This window comes from Helianthus annuus, chromosome 17 (assembly GCF_002127325.2).
Source record: "Helianthus annuus cultivar XRQ/B chromosome 17, HanXRQr2.0-SUNRISE, whole genome shotgun sequence".
NCBI classification, from domain to species: Eukaryota; Viridiplantae; Streptophyta; class Magnoliopsida; order Asterales; family Asteraceae; genus Helianthus; species Helianthus annuus.
The window spans coordinates 181388694-181412185 of NC_035449.2; the positions used below are offsets into that span (position 1 = coordinate 181388694).

At 34.2% G+C, this 23492-nt stretch overlaps 3 protein-coding genes and 1 long non-coding RNA gene across 5 annotated transcripts; 3 read left to right on the forward strand and 1 right to left on the reverse strand.

Annotated features, from left to right (window-relative positions):
- Nucleotides 1-949: 949 nt before the first annotated feature.
- Nucleotides 950-5251, reverse strand: LOC110921574 (eukaryotic translation initiation factor 6-2). Of its 2 annotated transcripts, none has more exons than XM_022165924.2 (8): nucleotides 5156-5251; nucleotides 3648-3701; nucleotides 3441-3537; nucleotides 3270-3355; nucleotides 3145-3189; nucleotides 2502-2632; nucleotides 1851-1961; nucleotides 950-1338 (listed from the first exon to the last, which is right to left on the reverse strand). In XM_022165924.2, the coding sequence occupies exons 2-8, from the start codon at nucleotides 3655-3657 to the stop codon at nucleotides 1081-1083; spliced, it is 738 nt and encodes a 245-aa protein (XP_022021616.1). In that variant the 5' UTR covers nucleotides 3658-3701; nucleotides 5156-5251; the 3' UTR covers nucleotides 950-1080. The 2 variants fall into 2 exon arrangements, with proteins under 2 accessions (XP_022021616.1, XP_022021617.1); XM_022165925.2 differs by having other exon boundaries at nucleotides 5096-5160.
- A 4036-nt stretch (nucleotides 5252-9287) lies between these two features.
- LOC110925551 (pentatricopeptide repeat-containing protein At1g71060, mitochondrial) lies at nucleotides 9288-10864 on the forward strand. Its single transcript, XM_022169480.2, has one exon. The coding sequence runs from the start codon at nucleotides 9296-9298 to the stop codon at nucleotides 10823-10825; it is 1530 nt and encodes a 509-aa protein (XP_022025172.1). The 5' UTR covers nucleotides 9288-9295; the 3' UTR covers nucleotides 10826-10864.
- A 2299-nt stretch (nucleotides 10865-13163) lies between these two features.
- Nucleotides 13164-13832, forward strand: LOC110925312 (pentatricopeptide repeat-containing protein At1g71060, mitochondrial). Its single transcript, XM_022169267.1, has one exon. The coding sequence runs from the start codon at nucleotides 13164-13166 to the stop codon at nucleotides 13830-13832; it is 669 nt and encodes a 222-aa protein (XP_022024959.1).
- Nucleotides 13833-19066: 5234 nt separating this feature from the next.
- Nucleotides 19067-20524, forward strand: LOC118488955. Its single transcript, XR_004885409.1, has 2 exons — nucleotides 19067-19213; nucleotides 19712-20524. It is a non-coding gene; the product is annotated as an uncharacterized LOC118488955 (long non-coding RNA).
- The last annotated feature ends 2968 nt before the right edge of the window (nucleotides 20525-23492 follow it).

The following is a 23492-nucleotide window of genomic DNA, read 5'->3' on the forward strand; positions in this document are numbered from 1 at the left end:
TTTTATATACCTCGGGGCCTAAAATTTTAAAAAATATTCCGCACCCCCATGAAAAAATTTCTGGGTCCGCCACTGGTACAACCTATCAAAGCCAAATATAGTTGCTTATTTATAGGTTATAATAATAATAATAATAATAATAATAATAATAATAATAATAATAATAATTTATTACTAATAGTAAATAATAATAATAATAAAAAGACACTAAAATATAATAAAAAGACAACAAAAAGACAAAAAAGACTAAAAACAAAAAGCAAAGGATTGATGGATGGATTGATGGATGTGATGTTTTTATAGGGGGGGTGTAATTAGTAAATAGGGGGGGTGTGTATAGTATCACCCGGTAGGTAATGTGGCTACTAACATGGCATTTCCAATGATGCGGCATTTGACATCAGCTTACTATGTTAGTATTGAGTTAGTTTAAGAGTGCCTAAATAAGTTGAGAGTTGGGAGTGGTGTGGTATAAATCGAAAGTTGAGAGTGATTTCGGTCAATTGATGAAAATTGAGGTTATTTAAATCCATTATCCCTAAATAAAATGTGATTTATTTACAAGACTAAAAATCATCAATCAATAATGTTATGTCTTATCAGAGTAGAGTATTGATTTCGTATACACGTTATACTTTAACTTGATAATAAATTCACACGATTCATAAAGTTATCCATGATCACTGAGAATACAAAACTTACAATTTAGGGGTGTGCTTTGGGCCAAAACCGACATAGACCGGTTTTGGCCCAATCGGTAATACTCAGCCTTGGTCAGGCTTTTCTCGCGTTTGGATTGAACCTGCCCAGTCGATTACATTTAATTCATCGGTTCAAGGGCCGCAATGACTACAGACGTATCAGGTTGGTTTCGGCTTGGTCTATGCATCTTCTCTCTCGGTCGGACCCAGATGGCTCGCCCAATTGATTGAGAAAGGAAGAGAGCATATTTAAAATTTCCAACAAAATAAAACCTTTTGACTAATACCGAATGATCGTTATACAATTTTTGTAACATAACAGTCTAAAACATTTTATCACATAAAAATAGCATCAAAAATCAAACAAACTTAACACTTATCAAACGTAAGTGTCGATCAAAGACTTCCTCATCTCGTCCACAATGGCACTAGGTTGGGCTTCTCTCAGCTTGAAAACACTCTCGATCACAGACAATTCAGTTGCGGTAGTATCTGACCCGCAAAATGCGGTCCAGTCATTAACCGTTAGGCCCGCTGCTATCACTTCACTACCACGGTTCACTGTTCCCGCTACCAAAGGAACCTGAAGCAGGGTTGACAGCTCATCCAAGTCTTCAATAGAGGTATGCGGGTGCACCTGCAAACGGGTCAACTTGGGTCATTGTTTCTTTCTAGACCCGTAAAAAATTAAATAAAAAAGAGTTAATTTCAAAGATTGTCCTTTATCTTTATACCCATTTTCAGGCACTGTCCTTTATGTTCAAAATTGACGAGTTTTGTCCTTTATATTTTCGTATCATACACGTTTTGTCCTTTAGGCCTAACCCAGTTAGTTTTCAGTTAAATTTGGTCATGTGCTTTGCACATGAGGGCAATTTTGCCAATTCAAAGGTAAGTTCAACGGCAGATTTACAGCTCATAGCTTCTGCAACCTTTGAATTGACAAAAATGCCCTCATGTGCATAGCACATGACCAAATTTAACTGAAAAAACTAACTGGGTTAGCCTAAAGGACAAAACGTGTATGATATGAAAACATAAAGGACTCGTCAATTTTGAACATAAAGGACAGCGTCTGAAAATGGGTATAAAAATAAAGGACAATCCTTGAAATTCACTCAATAAAAAAATAGTGTATGACATACTAACCATGCCACCTCTATTTGAAAACGCACAGTAGCTGCCGACAAGAATATTTCCGGCAATTGTCTGTCGGAAAACTTCTACACCGAGAACATCAGCTATCATTTCCTCGGTTTCCTAATCGAAAAAGAAAACATGTTTACCATCATGCATAAGTAATAACATTATCTATGGAAACATAACTGAAATTTTTAAAAGAGTAAAATGTCATTTTCGTCCCTGAGGTTTGGCCAGCTTTGCGACTTTCGTCTAAAGGTTTGTTTTTCCGCGTCTGGATCCAACAGGTTTGAAATCTTGCCATTTTCATCCGGCTTGTTAACTCCATCCAATTTTCTCCGTTAAGTGAGGGACATTTCCGTCTTTTTTGCTAACTTAAAGGGCAATTCGGTCTTTTTCACTTTATGTAAAAAAAACCGAATACCTTTGGAAAATACGGAATTGACCTTTAAGTTAACAAAAAGACAGAAATACCCCTGACTTAACAGAGAAAAATGGATGGAGTTAACGAGCCGGATAAAAATGGCAAAATAACCTTTCGGATCCAGATGCAGAAAAACAAACCTTTAGACGAAAGTTGCAAAACTGGCCAAACCTCAGGGACGAAAATGGCATATTATTCAAACTGAAATTTCTTTAAATTAATAATATGATGTTTACTCTGTCAAGATCAGTATGGGTAAGGGCAACATGGTCATTGCACGCTATGCAATTTCCAAGAGCCGATAGTCTCTCGTCGATTCGTTGAACCACAACCGCATCCGGCAGACTGTTCCTCAAGTGTTGAAGCTCTGAAATTACACACGAGCAAATTATAAATAACAATATAATAAATCGCAGTTGAAGAAATTACTAAATTAAGTTCTTTTTAGAGTAAACTGCCATTTTGGTCCCTGTGGTTTGGTCAATTTTGCCACTTTAGTCCAAAACTCAAACTTTTTGCATCTAGGTCCCTATGGTTTCACTTTTATTGTCATTTTGGTCCAAAAATGAAATCAAGTCATATTTGTCTTATAAAATCCTGTTATTTTGTCATTTTCTACAGGGGCAAAATGATCATTTCTTTTTTATAAATAAATACCATATTTTATAAGACAAATATGACCTGATTTGCCCCTGAGGAAAATGACAAGATTACAGGATTTTATAAGACAAGTATGACCTGATTTCATTTACGGACCAAAATGGCAATAAAACTGAAACCACAGGGACCCAGATGCAAAAAGTTTGAGTTTTGGACTAAAGTGGCAAAAGTAACCAAACCTCAGGGACCAAAATGGCAGTTTACTCTTCTTTTTATTACCTTGGTCAGTAGTGGTATGAGGTAAAAGTAGCCCGTTTTTGTTACCTGTAAAAGATAATATAAACTCAGCGTTCAAAACCGAATAATGTAGAAAGTAATCAAGCATAAGCTTATATAGATTCTACCGATGCAAAGTCGGCCGATGATACGTGTGCCGCCAATGGAGGTCTTAACAACGGGGATAACATCAGCTAGCTCGGACTCAAATGTACTGCAAAACAAATACTTTTAGCAGCTGGTAAAATGTTCTTTAATTACATAAAATATGTTATATATCAAGAATCACGAGAATAAACCTGTAGAAATTTTCGGAACCACCGATTGCTACTAAACAGTAAGCGTTAGTTAGCTTTGAGAATACACCAATTTCACATGAGTTCTCAAACTGAAGTCCTGTATGTATCAGAAAACCAATTAAGTTACAAGTAATCTGATTGAAATATATAAATACAGGTAATGAACGTAAAGGATAACAGTCACAAAGAAGGTACAAATTAACTTACTTGTAGCCATTAGAAAAGCCGCAGATGAAGATTTGTTTTAGAGACAAAAGGAATCTGTCAAATATTCAAACATATGTAATACTCACAATGTGTGTCGCGCATAAAAAACGGAAAAGAGTTTCGAGGCGTTTTCCCTTCGCCTCACGAGGCGTAAGCCTCGAGGCGAACCGAGGCGTAAGCCCGAGGCGGAATTAAAAAAATAAATATAAAAATGTATATCTTATAAAATAATAATACTAACTAAATTCATCATCAAAATCATCAAAATCACACATAAAAAAGGCATATATTGCTTGAAATTGACATAAAAAAGTCAAAAACATCAAAAACAAATATCAGAAACCCCTGAGGCACAGCCTTTTTAGCGCCTCAGCCTCTTTGAGGCGCATGTACACTAGAAACACCCTAAGGCGCACCTCAGAGTCGTTTTTTGGGTGCTTCGCCTTAATTCGCACGCCTCAGCCGTTTTTTAAAACCATGGTGGGAAAAAAACAGATATAAAAATGGGTAAAAATAAATTTAAACTTAAAATGTGTTATCTAAAATATGAAGTTAAAAGCTGAGCATATATGAAAACTTAGAAGTTAAAAAAATAAGGGTAAAATGATTATTTATTAGATTGTTTTTAACGAATTGGGTACATTTGATATTTTAACTATTTTGTAAGGGCATATATGATATTTTTAGTTTTGGTTGAGTATATATGAAACTTTTCAAGTTTGTAAGGGTATACATGAAATTAATCCTAAAAACTAAAACACAATACGACTACCATATTGCAAATATATCAAAGACTAGGGCTACAAGCCTACAAACAAACTGAACGAACACGAACGAGGCCTTGTTTGAAATGTGTTCACGAACCATTCATGAGCACTTACTAAACAAGATTTTATGTTCGTGTTTGTTCATTAAAAAATGAACATGTCCGTGTTCGTTTGTTAAATTTGGAAAACAAACACAAACAAGCATTCATGAACACAAACAAACATATATTAAATCTTGAATAAACTCCGCATATTTCATCACAACCATTACGTACATCCACCCAAATTGTTAAAATGCATGTAATATACAATACACTAATATTTATTAGATATTAAACACAAACGAAGTACGAACATGTTACCGAACGTTCACAAACACAAATGAACAAACACGACCTATGTTCACGTTCGTTCATTCAACTAAACAAACCAAATTTCTTGTCCGTGTTCGTTCATTGAACAAGCGAGCAAACACAAACAAACTTCCCGTTCACGAATCGGTTCATTTGCAGCCTATCAAAGACAATGATTTCCACCCAGTTTTCTTACATCTTAATATGAATATTAGAGTCTAATAAGAATTCAAACACCTGTTTAAACCAGAAACATTCAATCCAACACAAATCATAAAGAAAAGTTATTAATAAAACCTCTAATTCAGATAAACACACAGAATCTTACATCATCAATCTATGAATTGAAGCAAAAGATTTTGTATAAGAGTCGAAACAGCACAAATACCTTGATGTGCGGAGAATGCTTGAGCTTCAATTGTTATTTTTAGGGTTTTGTAATTTAGGGTTTTGATTGAAAACAGACAATTTATATACCACCGCCTATTTGGCTATTTCGGGTCGGTTTTGGATTTTAACCGAATTAAACTCGGATCTTTTTTATTGGTTTTGAGCAAATTGCCATTTTAGTCCCTGAGTTTTTGTCAAATTGTTATTTTAGGGTTTTGTAATTTAGGGTTTTGATTGAAAACAGATAATTTATATATCACCGCCTATTTGGCTATTTCAGGTCGGGTCGGTTTTGGAGTTTAACAGAATTAAACTCGGATCTTTTTTCTATTAGTTTTAGATAAGGATTTAGTTTAATTATAGGTTTCGGTTCGGCTTGGGTTTTACTCCCTCTGGTTGTGGATTGGTTATTAGGGTACAAGAGGCACTACTGGTGTAACCATTACGGGTTGTACAGGTATAGCGGCTACAACATTGTATACATATCGGGTAGTGATGGACGGGTAAGGCTGGAGGGGAGTAGTCATCAAACCGGGTAATGAATTTAGGTGTATGTTTTTGACCGTTGGAGGAGGTAACGGTCTTGTGACTGTTTGCTATTAAAAACATTAATTTTATTTATTAAAACTATGACTACAACATGTTTTTTTTTTCTATACCAAAAAATTACATTCTCTCAACTACTTTCCTAAAAAGTGCCTATAAGTAATACTTTGGCACGATTGAAAGAAGAGTACTCAATGTTAACTGTTGCACCGATATGAGATCACCATAAATATTTCTTAGGTTACATCATATAACTTTTGTGTAATGAAACTGTTTTAGCAAGCTTATCTGTATCGTACTTCAATACGAGTTGTGCTTAGAATAATCCATTTAAGTGTGTCTTAAACTATATCAATTGCCGATACGTACCAGTAACAAAACAAATCGACCGACCCCGGCCAAATTGTGTCGGTACCGATATCAGTATTTTTTTTCCTCGATCGATGTAAAACACAAGTCAATATCCTTTGGCGTATCATAACTTAATTTCTCTTGGTTTGACTTTCGGTTGCTATAACAATGTCAATATCGTATAGAAAGTAATCAACAACGACCGAAATCTTGTCACATAGCACGGGTGAATCCACACTACTTATTATAATTATAAGTAGTATTAAATAACAACTCCTTTTTAGTGTAGTGGCTACAATAACTTTCTCGTTTAACTTTTAAAGTTTCAAACTCATCCTCTTACCCTATAAATAATATACGTTTAAACCTAATAGTTTTAGCTTTGTGTTACAACTTTCGTTTGTTAATTTTTTTAATTACAAAAACTAAACACGTGATATTTTTTTTTTCCAAAAACAGATTAAACCGATACCGACTGAAAAAACATCGGTTCCAATATGGATGCTATTAGAACCGCTACCGGTATTTTTTTTAATTACAAAAACTAAACACGTGATATATTTTTTTTCCAAAAACAGACTAAACCGATACCGACTGAAAAAACATCGGTTCCAATATGGATGCTACTAGGTTATAACCCCGTGTATTACACGGGGTTGAATAAATAAATTTTATATACTCAATAATAAAAATAATATATCTTTAAAAACCTCATTTATTGTACGGGTTGAATAAATATAATTTTATATATTGAATAATAAAAAGTTATATCTATAAGAACCATATTGTACGGGTTGAATAAATGTAATTTTATATACCAAATAAAGAAGTTATATCTTTAAAACCATGTGTATTACACGGGTGTAATAAATGTAATGTTGTTTCCCAAATAATAAAATAATACATCTTTAAAAAACCTTATTTATAACACGGGTTGAATAAATTTAATTTTATATACCAAATAATAAAAAATTAAATCTTTATAAATATGCGCATTACACGGTTTGAATAAATATAGTTTTCTGTACTAAATAATAAAAATATATATCCTTAAAAAACCCCGTGTATTGTACGAATTGAATATATCTAATCTTTTATATCAAATAATAAAAAGTTATATCTTAAAAACCTCATGTATTACATGGGTCGAGTTAATGTAATTTTGTATAGTGAAAATAAAATTATTTAATATATTAATACAAAGTTTGGTTTTCGTGATAAAAATAGATTTTTCTGTTGTTGTAAAATTTGTTAACGAAGTCTCAATAAATTTAACCCTTTATTTAAAATTACGTAAATGTATAAATGATAAATAATATTAGTTAATTTTGTTTTAAGTTTCGTAAAATTTATTTGATACCAAACTAAACAAAACGTTCAAATATAATTAATTTAAATAAATAATATTATAATGAGAAGGAGATTAAACTAAATAATAATTATCCATAAGATGTTAAACTAATAATATTTTGTTGGAGGATTATCTATAATATAAAATATTAAAATAAATAATATTTAGTAGAAGAGGTTATTTATAATTAATTAGAAGAGATTAAACTAAAATTATAATTATCTATAAGAGATTGGCTAATAAATGTCCTAAAGTGGTTTTTTTATTATATAGAGTATAGACAAATTTGCCCTGATGATTAGAATTAAATATATGTTAACTCTCATAACAAAATCATTTAATATAATAATCATGTTCTTCTAATACTTTTCTATCGTTTGATACTTTAAAAAAAATTAGAAGAGATTAAACTAAAATTATAATTATCTATAAGAGATTGGCTAATAAATGTCCTAAAGTGGTTTTTTTTATTATATAGAGTATAGACAGATTTGCCCTGATGATTAGAATTAAATATATGTTAACTCTCATAACAAAATCTATACTATATAATAAAAGAAACCATTAAAGGGACACTTGTCATTATTCTAGACCATCCTTAATTATAGATAATTATTATTTAATTTAATTTATTAAATTTAATATATATTTTAAACATAAAATATCGACTTATGTATAATATATTATCATATATAATACGATCAAAAGGATGAAAACATAATACAATTAATATATCTAAAGGATGAATTAAATTAATATATATTTAATTTATTAAATTTAATATATATGTTATTTAATTTAATTTATATAAAATATCGACTTATATTGTAAAATATTTGAAAAAAAAAAACATGGAGGCATGTTTATGAACTTATTTCCAATTGACATGCATTATCGACTTATGAGAAAGTATGTTTTTAACTAACTTCAAAATAAATTCTTTAAAAATTTTAATGTACGATTTTTTTCCATAGTACGTTCATGACTATTTTTGGTGAAACATATTTACTAACGGATTTTCCTTGAGACAATATGATTTTATTTAAAAAATACACATATTATCAATGGTTACCCTCTTACTTACGAGTTACAAAATCTAATTACTAACTAATTTTATGTAAGAAATATAATTACTTATCTAATTTAACTTCTAATAAATAATAAATATAAACAATTGTAACTAACTCTCTTTGTCTCAAAATACATGAATATTGGATTTTAATAATCCCAACTATTTGTCGTTAAGTTTTGATCTTATATGACACAAAATTTTGTTTGGATATCAAAAAAACGTCTTAAAAATATCGTTTTTATCATTTTTAAATCTTTGTTATTAACTATCTGATTGTTTATTTACTTAACCCGTGTAATACACGGGGTTATAACCTAGTCATTTAATATAATAATCATGTTCTTCTAATACTTTTCTGTCGTTTGATACTATAAAAAAGTCCCTTTTTCGTTTCAAAAATTATTTATCGATTCATTTAGTAGTTCAGTTTTTGTTTTTATTTATTCTGTTCATCATATATTATTAATATATTATTTATAATATAAGATATTAAAATAAATAATATTTAATAGAATGTTTATCTTTAATTAATTAGAAGAGATTAAATTAAAATCATAATTATCTATAAGAGATTGGCTAATATAATGACAAGTGTCCCTAAAGTGGTTTCTTTTATTATATAGTATGGATTAGAACCGCTACCGGTATTTTTTTAATTACAAAAACTAAACACGTGATATATATATTTTTTTTTTCCAAAAACAGACTAAACCGATACGGCGATACCGACTGAAAAAACATCGGTTCCAATATGGATGCTATTAGAACCGCTACCGGTATTTATTTACTATGGTTTTCAGATTGCCCTCCCAAAAGAAATGGCATTCTCCCAAATCCTCAAGCGTTCATCAACAACACTCAACCCTTCAATCCACTCATCTTCATCATCTTCGTCATCAATCTCTGCATTAATCTCTGTTCATCTTCACCCCAGAACCTTCTGCAACAAACCCACCGAAACCCTAGATGAATTCAACCCCCAAATCATCAAAGAAGCAGACAAACTCTGCAAAACAATCTCCAACGCTCCCGATCGTTCAAATCTCGAATCTTTATTAAACTCCACTCAAATTGAACTAACCCCACCTCTAGTTCTTCAAGTTTTGAAGAAATTAACCAATGCGGGTGTTTTCGCACTTTCGTTCTTCAAATGGGCAGAGAAACAACCCGGGTTCAAACACAATTCCGCTAGCTACAATGCGGTAATCGAAGCTCTGGGTAAGATCAAGCAGTTCAAGATTGTTTGGACATTGGTTAGTGAGATGAAAACTAAAGGGGTTTTGGATAAGACCACATTTGCTTTGATTTGGAGGCGATATGCGCGTGCGAAGAAGGTGAAAGAGGCGGTTGAAGCATTCGAGAGGATGGAGAAGTTCGGGTTTAAGTGTGAGTTGTGTGATTTTAATCGGTTTCTTGATACGTTATGTAAGTCGAGACAAGTTGAGAGCGCACACCAGGTGTTTGATAAAATGACTAAGAGAAGGTTTAAACCGGATATTAAGTCGTATACTATACTTTTGGAAGGTTGGAGTCAGGAAATGAATCTTTTGAAGTTGGATGAGGTTTATAGAGAAATGAAAGGGAATGGGTTTGAACCGGATGTTGTTGCGTATGGGATTGTTATAAATGCGTTGTGTAAAGCGAAGAAGTATGATCAAGCGGTTGAGAAGTTTGACGAGATGAAGCGGAAGAATATAGAGCCAAGCGCGCATATATATTGTAGTTTGATTAACGGGCTAGGGTCCGAGAATAGGTTAAGCGAGTCTTTACAATTCTTCGAGCTATATAAGTCGTGTGGGCATGCTATTGAGGCTCCAACTTATAACGCGGTTGTGGGGTCTTATTGTTGGTCAATGCGGATTGATGATGCTTTTAAGGTAGTTGACGAGATGAAACAACGTGGGGTCGGGCCAAATTCGCGAACTTTTGACATAATTCTTCATCACTTGGTTAAAGCGCGAAGAACAGAAGAGGCGTATGGTGTTTTCAAACGAATGAAAAGTGATTTCAAGTGTGATCCAAGTGTGAGTACTTACGAGATCATAATACGGATGTTTTGTAACGAGGGTAAGGTGGATATCGCGATGAGTGTTTGGGAAGAGATGAAGGGGGAAGGAGTGCTACCGGGAATGCATGTGTTTGCTACTTTGATTAACGCGTTGTGTCGCGAACGAAAGTTGGAAGATGGTTGCAAGTATTTTGAAGAAATGTTGGATATGGGTATAAGGCCTCCTACACATATGTTTAATAAGCTAAAACAAGCTCTTGTTAATGAAGGGAAAGAAGACGTTGTGATGATGTTGACTCGTAGGCTTGAGAAATTGAAAACACTTTTAGTGGTTAGCTGAAAAAGATTTGCATTCATTTGAGGTTTTTTTTTTTTTTTTTTTTTTTTTTTTTTTTTTTTTAAGGCTGATGAATAGTTATTTTAGTTGATTGGACCATGGATTGTCATGGGCCATGCGTATTCGTCTTTGCCTCACACACGTTTATGCGTTGTCTCTTCCCTTAACACCCCTTTTTCTCTGGCTTTTAGACACCATTTTGTGCTCTCTTTCTAGATAACACGAGAACCCTAATCTCATTTTCTTCTCTTCTTTGCTCAGTTCATTTGTACATCAGAGTTTCGATAGGTGTAGCCGGGAGGTTCCGCTTTCGGCGGCATCCCGATGACAGTACTGTTGAATTAGTTTCTAATGTCGCCGGCAGGACGGTGAGCCTAGGCTCATCTTATTGCTACTTGAATTTGTAATCGGCTGATGATGGGTTCACACCCTAATAGCAAAAATAGCAAGGTTATTTTAGTTTTGGTTTCATAAGTGATGTTTTTTTTTGTGTTTTTTTGTAGTTATGTAGATTTATTTTTTCATATTCATTACTAGGTTAAAACCCCGTGTATTACATCGGTTGTATAAATATAATTTTATATAATATAATAAAAAGATATATTTTTAAAAAACTCGTATATTGCACGTGTTGAATAAAATATAATTTCATATGTTAATACAAATAGTTATCAAGATTTATCTTTTAAAAATGAACATTGGTGTACTATTTACCTATTATAACAGTTTACTTTTTTTTCATTTTGCATAAATGTGATTTTATATAATAAATAATAAAATGATATATCTTTAAGAAAAGCTCATATATTGCACGTGTTTAAAAAAATATAATGTTATATGTTAACACATACACTCGTCAAGATTTATCATTTTACTTATTATAACATTTTACTTTGTTAAATATGTATTCTTAACTAAATTTTTGTTTAAAATTATTATTACTTAATATGATCATAATTAAAATAAACGTTTATATTCTTATCTAATTTTTTGGTTTAAAATCATTATTATTATTATTTAATATGATCATAATAAAAACAAATGTTTATCCTTATCTAAATATTTATTCTTATCTAATATTTTTGTTTAAAATTATTATTATTATTTAATATAAGGGATAAATAGGAAAATAAGGTCAAAAAGCACCATGAAGTGACACGTGTCCAGAAAGATTTTCATTTATTAGTATAGAAAGAAGATTCTCAAACTAGAAAATAAAATAATGTAGCGAGTACGCGCGATGGGGGGGGGGTAAGGTGTACCTTCTAAAAGTGTTTAATAGTTTGTGTAAATGAGTATTTGCCTTTTGGGTACTGAGGTAAGGTACATTTATTTTAACGACCAACTAAATCACTAGATAACCATCCTACAATGCCCTCAATTGAATAAATGCATCTCTTTCTTCGTAACGGTCAGAGTTGGACGCATACCCGAATCATCAATCCAACAGACCAACTTGTTAGGACGATGTAAGATACATTGATATAACATAAGTACGAGACACATTAATTTTTAGAGCATTCTGAAGCTCCTTTTCTTTTTGTTGATACAACTCATGAATTTGAAAAATGATGTACAAGTACATGTAGTGGTTAATGGCTATTAATCGTTCACCAGCCACAGCTAGCACATATAGTGGTTATTAATGAAGTGTACAAGTAAGAATGCATAAGTTACAAGTTTCACAATGTACAACAACACTAACTTTCCTTGGTATATTTCAATCGATGGCTACTTTCACTTTTCATACATTAATCTAACTACACTCTCAAGTCTCAATGTGAATAAGCTCCTTGATTTTGAAGTGATAAGCTCGTTAATATGACTTTGTTTTTCATCAATGTGAATAGACAAGATTTACGACGTTATTCTAAGCTTTAATTCGGTATCTCAGTCTAGGTATTTTTTTTTCTACTTAGAATTATTGTTCTTAGTGTTATTGATGCGATCATTATGTTTATTTGTACATTTTACTTAGACTTGGAAAGGTAAACATTAAAATAATCATGCCATGCCCAGTGTTGTAAAACATCATGATTAATTGTCGATTAATCGGTAATTGGTAGTTTACCGATTGAATTTTACCTAGGTAGTCAAGATTGGTTTAAATTATTTGAGTATTTGAAAATTATACTTATTAATCCAATCTGATTAATTTGTTTGAAAAAGGTAGAAATAAAGTTTTGTGTTTATATATATATATACATATAAAGCCGGAAAAGTTACATTATTAATTTCAATCCGATTAATTGCAAGTCAGTACCCCACTACGTGACTAGCGCCTATAAATGCGTTGTGTAAAGCGAAGAAGTATGATCAAGCGGTTGAGAAGTTTGACGACATGAAGCGGAAGAATATAGAGCCAAGCGCACATATATATTGTAGCTTGATTAACGGGTTAGGGTCCGAGAATAGGTTAAGCGAGTCTTTACAATTCTTCGAGCTATATAAGTCGTGTGGGCATGCTATTGAGGCTCCAACTTATAACGCGGCTGTGGGGTCTTATTGTTGGTCAATGCGGATTGATGATGCTTTTAAGGTAGTTCACGAGATGAAACAATGTGGGGTCGGGCCAAATTCGCAAACTTTTGACATAATTCTTCATCACTTGGTTAAAGCGCGAAGAACAGAAGAGGCGTACAGCGTTTTCAAACGAATGAAAGATGAGTTTGATTGTGATCCGAGTGTGAGTACTTACGAGATCATAATACGGATGTTTTGTAACGAGGGTAAGGTGGATATCGCGATGAGTGTTTGGGAAGAGATGAAGGGGGAAGGAGTGCTACCGGGAATGCATGTGTTTGCTACTTTGATTAACGCGTTGTGTCGCGAAAGAAAGTTGGAAGATGGTTGCAAGTATTTTGAAGAAATGTTGGATATGGGTATAAGGCCTCCTACACATATGTTTAATAAGCTAAAACAAGCTCTTGTTAGTGAAGGGAAAGAAGATGTTGTGATGATGTTGACTCGTAGGCTTGAGAAATTGAAAACACTTTTAGTGGTTTGTTGAAAAGGATTTACATTCATTTGAGGGTTTCTTTTTTTTTTTTTTTTAAAGATTGCTGATCAGTATTAGAAATGTTATTGCTGTTCAGAAAGAAATACCCAAAAAATATATTATATATCATTTATATTTATATTTATATTTATATTTATAATCTATATGATTTGTATATTTATATTTATATTTATATTTATATTTATAATTTATAATCTATATGATTTGTAAAGGCTGATAAATAGTTATTTTAGTTGATTGGGCCATGCATTGTCATGGGCCATGCGTATTCGTCTTTGCCTCACACATGTTTATGCGTTATCTCTTCCCTTAACACCCCTTTTTCTCTGGTTTTTAGACACACCATTTTGTGCTCTCTTTCTAAATAACACGAGAACCCTAATCTCATTTTCTTCTCTTCTTTGCTCAGTTCATTTGTACATCAGAGATCGATAGGTGTAGGTGTGCAGTGGCGAAGCTTGATATGATCATTATGTGTATTTGTATATTTTACTTAGACTTGGAAAGGTAAACATTAAAATAATCATGCCCGGTGTTGTAAAATATCAAGATTAATTGTCGATTAATCGGTAATTGGTAGTTTACCGATTAAATTTCACCTAGATAGTGAGCATTGGTTTAAATTACTTGAGTTACTTGAAAATTATACTTATTAATCCAATCCGATTAATTTGTTTGAAAAAGTAGAAATAAAGTTTTTTTTTGTGTATATATATATAAGCTGGAAAAGTTACATTATTAATTTCAATCCGATTAATTGCAAGTCGGTACCCAATTACGCGACAAGCGCCTAACAATTTTTACAACCATGCATATAATAGCTCTTAGGTAGTTAAGATTTGGATTTTTTGTTGATATTATGTTTTGAGCTATTCAAATTCACTAACCACATATTCTAACTTGTCTTCACTTCAGGGGTTAAAGATTGTGGAGCTGAGTTTCCGTGTTGTAGTGGACCGGTTTCGAGGAGGCAGGTGTAGCAAACTGTTTGTCACGGACACAGTTGTTGTTCAGGCTAGCTGCTAGTCGGTAAACTTCTTCGATGGTGCCTAGTTGTGTTGCTTCAATAGCGTCAGTATACCAGAGGGTAACCCATGAATGTACTTCATGATCATGCGTTTAGGAGTGGACACCAAATGTGGCACGATTATGCTAAGTTGCTTGAAACGAGTGGTATAAGCCAGATTGTCATCACCAACACCAACTTGTTTAAGATGCCAGAACTCTTCTTCGAGCTTTTGCTGCTCGTGAGGGGGACAGAATTCGAGCGTCATCAGTTCCCTAACTTCGGCCCATGGTAAAGCATAAGCTTCATCATTGGAGCGGATTTTTCTCTCATTGGTCCACATTCTAAAGCTCTGCCTTGGAAGACACCAGTAGCACTCCTAGTCTTGAGATGTTCAGGGCACTCACTGTTGATGAAAGTAACTTCAATACTATCAAACCATTCCAGCATTGCAGTCACCCCATCGCTGCCCGTGAAAGGCTTAGGGTTGCAGGAGACAAAGTGCTTATATTTGAAGCTCACAGGCTTAGGTTGGATCGCTTTTGAATCAATAGAGGAGGGAGGAGTGCTGGAACCTTGAATTTCAGTGACGATCTTGGGAACGATACGTGCGATCTGATCGGCCATGAAAGACATCATTTTCTTCTGGGTGTTAGCCTTAGACTTCTTGTGAGGGTTGGAAATTCGACTTGATGACATCTAAAGATTCAAAACAAGGATTGGATGAGACTTGATCGTAATGTCTTTGTTAAATTGGTTTGTATCACGGGATGTATCACATAGCACATAAGGGTTGCAAATTGTTTCACATAGTACATATGTTTCACGTAGCATAGCAAGTTTTTCACATGGTATCACATAGAATAACGAAAGCATCATAAATTTAGTTTGTTCAAGAGAGTTTATTGTTTTAGATTGCGTAGTATGTGCGAATTGTGTAACAGTTTTGAAATGAACGAGGTATCAAGTATAAAATCGCATATAAATTGAGATGACATAAAATAGAGGCTCATAAGACATTGGATTGTTTCGGGTAGAGAAACGTCGACTATTCCAAAGTGAATCGAAGTCCTTTTTGAATTAAGGAAATGTGCTTTGGCCTAATAGACAAATACTCTCATCGGTAATCGACTAACGATATTTGTCCTTCCAGTTACTACACGCCCTTAACCAATTGGAGATTTTAAAACTTCGGCGAGATTGAAAATCAATGAGTAGGACTAGTTATCAAGATGCGAGTTTCACCTCTAACTTGGTAACATCGTACCCTAGTATGGTTGGTACTTATCAAAAGATAAGACCACTAGAATATGAGATGGAAATTTCCTTCAAGGTTTGGATATCACTCCTAACTTGAGGGTAAACTCCGTACAAAATTCAAGTATAGCTGAATGAAGGTCATCATCAAAGGCAGGGATCACCCCAATTTGATGAGCGTTTCGATTGTGTTACAAGAGTGTCTTCAAAGCATCCAAGTATATATTGTGTTAGCCTTAGGAATGTCATGTATATTAAGAGACCAAAGAGAATATGATCAAGCAGTTGAGAAGTTTGACGAGAGAAGCGGAAGAATATAGAGCCAAGCGCGCATATATATTGTAGTTTGATTAACGGGTTAGGGTCCGAGAATAGGTTAAGTGAGTCTTTACAATTCTTCGAGCTATATAAGTCGTGTGGGCATGCTATTGAGGCTCCAACTTATAACGCGGTTGTGGGGTCTTATTGTTGGTCAATGCGGATTGATGATGCTTTTAAGGTAGTTGACGATATGAAACAATGTGGGCTAGGGCCAAATTCGCGAACTTTTGACATAATTCTTCATCATTTGGTTAAAGCGCGAAAAACAGAAGAGGCGTACAACGTTTTCAAACGAATGAAAAGTGATTTTAAGTGTGATCCGAGTGTGAGTACTTACGAGATCATAATACGGATGTTTTGTAACGAGGGTAAAGTGGATATCGCGATGAGTGTTTGGGAAGAGATGAAGGGGGAAGGAGTGCTACCGGGAATGCATGTGTTTGCTAGTTTGATTAACGCATTGTGTCGCGAAAGAAAGTTGGAAGATGGTTGCAAGTATTTTGAAGAAATGTTGGATATGGGTATAAGGCCTCCTACACATATGTTTAATAAGCTAAAACAAGCTCTTGTTAATGAAGGGAAAGAAGATGTTGTGATGATGTTGACTCGTAGGCTTGAGAAATTGAAAACACTTTTAGTGGTTAGTTGAAAAGGATTTACATTCATTTGAGGGTTTCTTTTTTATTTTTTTTCTAAGATTGCTGATCAGTATTAGAAATGTTATTGCTGTTCAGAAAGAAATACCCAAAAAATATATTATATATCATTTATATTTATATTTATATTTATAATTTATAATTTATAATCTATATGATTTGTAAAGGCTGATGAATAGTTATTTTAGTTGATTGGGCTATGGATTGTCATGGGCCATGCGTATTCCTCTTTGCCTCTCTTTGCCTCACACATGTTTATGCGTTATCTCTTCCCTTAACACCCCTTTTTCTCTGGTTTTTAGACACACCATTTTGTGCTCTCTTTCTAAATAACACGAGAACCCTAATCTTATTTTCTTCTCTTCTTTGCTCAGTTCATTTGTACATCAGAGATCGATAGGTGTAGGTGTGCAGTGGCGAAGCTTGAAATTTTTTTACGAGGGGGGGGGGTCGAAAATGTATATACCCAAAAATTTCTATAGAACCGGGAGGGTCGAAAACATATATACCCAAAAATTCTATACGAAAACTACATATATAACACTACTGGCCGAAAAGCTAGGGGGGTCGGGCGCCCCTCCCAGCCCCTTCAAAACATCGCCCCTGTAGGCGTGTAGCCGGGAGGTTCCGCTTTTGGCGGCATCTCACGGGGGCGGCGGTGACAGTAGTGCTGAATTAGTTTCTAATGTCGCCGACAGGATGGTGAGCCTAGGCTCATCTTATTGCTACTTGAATTTGTAATCGGCTGATGATGGGTTCACACCCTAATAGCAAGTTATTTTAGTTTTGGTTTCATAAGTGATGTTTTTTTGTGTTTTCTTTTCTTTTTTTTTTTTGTAGTTATGTAGATTTATTTTTTAATATTCATTATTCTCAAATTAGAAAAAAAATGTAGTGAATAGAAAATAGTGTAGTGAGTACTTTATTCTTAAAGATAGCTCGGCACATCATCAGCTTCAAGAAGACTTAATTGAACATCAATGGCTACTCTATTCTCAACAATAAACGATGTCGCGCTATATCAGATTGTTTTGTGATTGTTATGAGTTTGATTTAGAAATATGTTATGTGATGATACCTAAGTTCAAGCTGCAGAATTTTATAAAATGTAATTCTAGTGTTGCTTCTTAAAATCATACCTGGGGATTGCCATTTCGTTTGGAAAATTTTTGTTATGGGTCAAATAGTTCAGATCATACATTCGACTTTGTTGGTTTATGATAATATTTATTGGTATAACTTTTATCAAAAAAAAAAGTTATTAGAATAAATTTTAGAAGAAAATGTAATAAGACAAAATAGATAGTAGTTAAAATTGTAAATTGGAGAAAGAGAAAAAATGATTAAAAAAAGAATATAGAGATAGGTATGGGGTGTTGGATGTGGAAGGTTTTTAAAATATGATATAAATTTTAAAAAGTAAGCTTTTTTAGTTAAATTATAAGGGTAAAGATGGTGGATTGGATATAAATGCTCTAAGGTGTACCTTTTAAAAGTAGTTTCAATAGTTTGTGTAATTGAGTATTTGCCTTTTGGGGGTATTGAGGTAAGGTACAATTTTATTAACGACCAACTAAATCACTGGATAAGCATCCTGAGATGCCCTCAATCGAGCAAATACATCCATTTCTCCGTAACGGTCAGAGTTGGACGCATACTCGAACCACCAAGCCAACAGAGTGACAGACCAACTTATTAGGACGAGGTAAGGTACATTGATATAACATAAGTACGAGACACATTAATTTTTAGAGCATTCTGAAGCTCCGTTTCTTTTTGTTGATACAACTCATGAATTTGAAAAATGATGTACAAGTACATGTAGTGGTTAATGGTTATTAATCGTTCACCAGCCACAGCTAGCACATGTGGTGGTTATTAATGAAGTGTACAAGTAAGAATGCATAAGTTACAAGTTTTACAATGTACAACACTAACTTTCCTTGGTATATTTCAATCGATGGCTACTTTCACTTTTCATACATTAATCTAACTACACTCTCAAGTCTCAATGTGAATAAGCTCCTTGATTTTGAAGTGATAAGCTCGTTAATATGACTTTGTTTTTCATAAATGTGAATAGAAAAGATTTACGACGTTATTCTAAGCTTTAATTCGGCATCTCGGTCCAGGTTTTTTTTTCTACTTAGAATTATTGTTCTTAGTGTTATTGATATGATCATTATGTTTATTTGTATATTTTACTTAGACTTGGAAAGGTAAACATTAAAATAATCATGCCGAGTGTTGTAAAATATCAAGATTAATTGTCGATTAATCGGTAATTGGTAGTTTACCGATTAAATTTCACCTAGATAGTCAACATTGGTTTAAATTATTTGAGTTACTTGAAAATTATACTTATTAATCCAATCCGATTAATTTGTTTGAAAAAGTAGAAATAAAGTTTTTTTTGTGTATATATATATATATAAGCTGGAAAAGTTACATTATTAATTTCAATCCGATTAATTGCAAGTCGGTACCCAATTACGCGACAAGCGCCTAACAATTTTTACAACCATGCATATAATAGCTCTTAGGTAGTTAAGATTTGGATTTTTTGTTGATATTATGTTTTGAGATATTCAAATTCACTAACCACATATTCTAACTTGTCTTCACTTCAGGGGTTAAAGATTGTGGAGCTGAGTTTCTGTGTTGTAGTGAACCGGTTTCGAGGAGGCAGGTGTAGCAAACTGTTTGTCACGGACACGGATGTTGTTCAGGCTGGCTGCTAATCGGTAAACGTCTTCGATTATGCTGAGTGGACACCAAATGTGGCACGATTATGCTGAGTTGCTTGAAACGAGTGGTATAAGCCAGATTGTCATCACCAACTTGTTTAAGATGCCAGAACTCGTCTTCGAGCTTTTGCTGCTCGTGAGGGGGACAAAATTCGAGCATCATCAGTTCCCTAACTTCGGTCCATGGTAAAGCATAAGCTTCATCATTGGAGCGGATGTTTCTCTCATTGGTCCACCACTCTAAAGCTCTACCTTGGAAGACACCAGTAGCACTCCTAGTCTTGAGATGTTCAGGGCACTCACTGTTGATGAAAGTAACTTCAATGCTATCAAACCATTCCAGCATTGCAGTCACCACATCGTTGCCCATGAAAGGCTTAGGGTTGCAGGAGACGAAGTGCTTATATTTGAAGCTCACAGGCTTAGGTTGGATCGCTTTTGAATCAACAGAGGAGGGAGGAGTGCTGGAACCTTGAATTTCAATGACGATCTTGGGAATGATACGTGCGATCTGATCGGCCATGAAAGACATCATTTTCTTCTGGGTGTTAGCCTTAGACTTCTTGTGAGGGTTGGAAATTCGACTTGATGACATCTAAAGATTCAAAACAAGGATTGGATGAGACTTGATCGTAATGTCTTTGTTAAATTGGTTTGTATCACAAGATGTATCACATAGCACATAAGGGTTGCAAATTGTTTCACATAATACATATGTTTCACGTAACATAGCAAGTTTTTCACATGGTATCACATAGAATAACGAAAGCATCATAAATTTAGTTTGTTCATGAGAGTTTATTGTTTTAGATTGCGTAGTATGTGCGAATTGCGTAACAGTTTTGAAATGAATGAGGTATCAAGTATAAAATCGCATATAAATTGAGATGACATAAAAAAGAGGCTCATAAGACATTGGATTGTTTCGGGTAGAGAAACGTCGACTATTCCAAAGTGAATCAAAGTCCTTTTTGAATTAAGGAAATGTGCTTTGGCCTAATAGACAAATACTCTCATCGGTAATCGACTAACGATATTTGTCCTTCCAGTTACTACACGCCCTTAACCAATTGGAGATTTTAAAACTTCGGCGAGATTGAAAATCAATGAGTAGGACTAGTTATCAAGATGCGAGTTTCACCTCTAACTTGGTAACATCGTACCCTAGTATGGTTGGTACTTATCAAAAGATAAGACCACTAGAATATGAGATGGAAATTTCCTTCAAGGTTTGGATATCACTCCTAACTTGAGGGTAAACTCCGTACAAAATACAAGTATAGCTGAATGAAGGTCATCATCAAAGGCAGGGATCACCCCTATTTGATGAGCGTTTCGATTGTGTTACAAGAGTGTCTTCAAAGCATCCAAGTGTGTATTATGTTAACCTTAGGAATGGCATGTATATTAAGAGACCAAAGAGAATATGATCAAGCAGTTGAGAAGTTTGACGAGAGAAGCGGAAGAATATAGAGCCAAGCTGTCACACCCCTATTTCCACGTGTCTCACCGGTGGGCCCGGTGGGGATTACCGTGACGATGTTGGCAACAATATAGTCAAACCACACAATTATATAATGCACAGCGGAAGCATAATTTAAATATATAATTTCAACCTCTGATTGTAATATCAAAATGTATTACAGAAGTTGAATATCCACAGTGGATCGTAAATACAGATAAAGTATTGTTCCATTAGATACTGCAATCAAGCTTGCGAGGCTTATCCCGACGCTAGGGAGCTAATACCAGCCAATTACGTTTAGGTACCTGCACTTAATCTTTTTGGGGAAAATACGTCAGTTTACACTGGTAAATACATTCAACTGACACATTTGAAAATGTTTATTAAAATTGATTTGAATGCACAAGGCACAAACTCTTTTATAACTTGGGAAAATTCATAATGATCTTGTGAACGTTTTACATGTTCTTTTATGCGTTCAGTAGCCCGGGTCGTGCCGGGTTAAAGATTTATAGACACACCACGTTTGCGTAAAACCGTAGTACAGAAACCAACGGCTACGTCTTTTAGTTTTAGTGCCGACACTTTATACCGGGTGTACGCCTACACCGGGATGTCGATGGTCGTGGCCATTTCGTAAAATGATGCCGAGGATATCCGGGACAACGGTCATTAAACCCCCCAAAGGCTTATAAGCAACAAAACTGTTTAAATGAGCCAATCATATTTAATCAATTAACCACCTAAGCGATGGAATTATATAATGCTCAATCAAGCGGTATTAATATACCGTAACCCAAGCCCATATAGGGGAAATAAGTTAAAGTATTTACCTTTGCAAGTATTAATCCTTAATTTAGATCAAGTCACCGATAGCTTTTACTGGGGCTCCTAATCTGGAACGAAGGTTTTAATTAACCTCTTAGAATCCTAACGGTCCTTGTATTAGCCGTAGCTTAAACCGGTTGATTCCGATATATAGATATGGTTAATTCGCACGTAAAGACGAAAACCGAGAATGGAGTATGATTTGGACCCAACAAGTTCAGTGACTTGTTTTATATGGGTTTATAGTTCATACTCTGGATTTTGGGGTTCAAATAATATAATTTGACCCATATCGGCTATTGCACGAAAACTAGTTCCATGAGCCGTACCGTGTGCGCAAATAGGCGAAACGGTTAACCACAAGAGTCCTACGCTCATTTCCTAAGTCAATAAGCCTTAAAAGTATTTTGGTATTAGTAGGATACCTTCCGTAATGCCCGTAACGAGTCTAAGTTTATATTATGCCCCGTAGGGGCTTTTCGGTCATTTTAAAGACTTTAAAAGGGATTTTCGAGTTCTACAGGAAATCTGAGTTTCCCGAACAGCTTATAAAGCTTAAAATACTTTATTTATTATTTAAAACCAGTAGCAATTGGAATCGGGTCAAAAGACCTTGTAGAACTCCCGTTTTGGCCAAAAAGGGCATATTCGGTATTTACCGAACCGTAGCCATAACCGCAGGTTATGAGCAAGGTAAAAATTATTAAAAATCTTTAAAATTCCCAAAATATTATTTTACCACAGTGGGTAAAGGTTTTGGTGACGAAAACTTGGGTTAGATGGGCGTTATGCTAATTGCGCCGTTAATTACAAAACTTTCTTAAAAGTGCGCCTTTTAGCATAACTCTCATTCTAGGCCTCGGATTGACGTGAAACTTCAGGGGCATGCTTATAATTTATCAAGCAAGGTTTTGGTCCGTTCACGTGTCCGAAATACTCGTTTTAATTTTAAAAGGCCGTTACGGTCAACTTTTAGGCGAATGACGGAAATACGTAAAAGACTCGGATAACTCATGAACCGACCACAGAGGCGTATACCAACATGTGACCTGGTCCTAAGAGAGTCCTAAGGTATATTTATACCTCACTAAAACGGGTCAGAACTGAAGTCAAAGCAAAAGTCAAACTTTTGCGACTTTCGGCTCCGAACCGGTTCTATATAGTAAATGATCGATTCAAACGAGCGCAAACATGTTTATATACCTATTATCATGTTTTATGATTATCAAAACAGGTTCCATAACATATACATTACAGATTATGCATAAATCGCTAAAATAGCTTTCTGTTGACTTTTTAACCGCACGTTTGACTCGACATTTGACATAGTTAGAGTGGTGATCAGGGGGAACCATTTTAGAGGTTTATTAC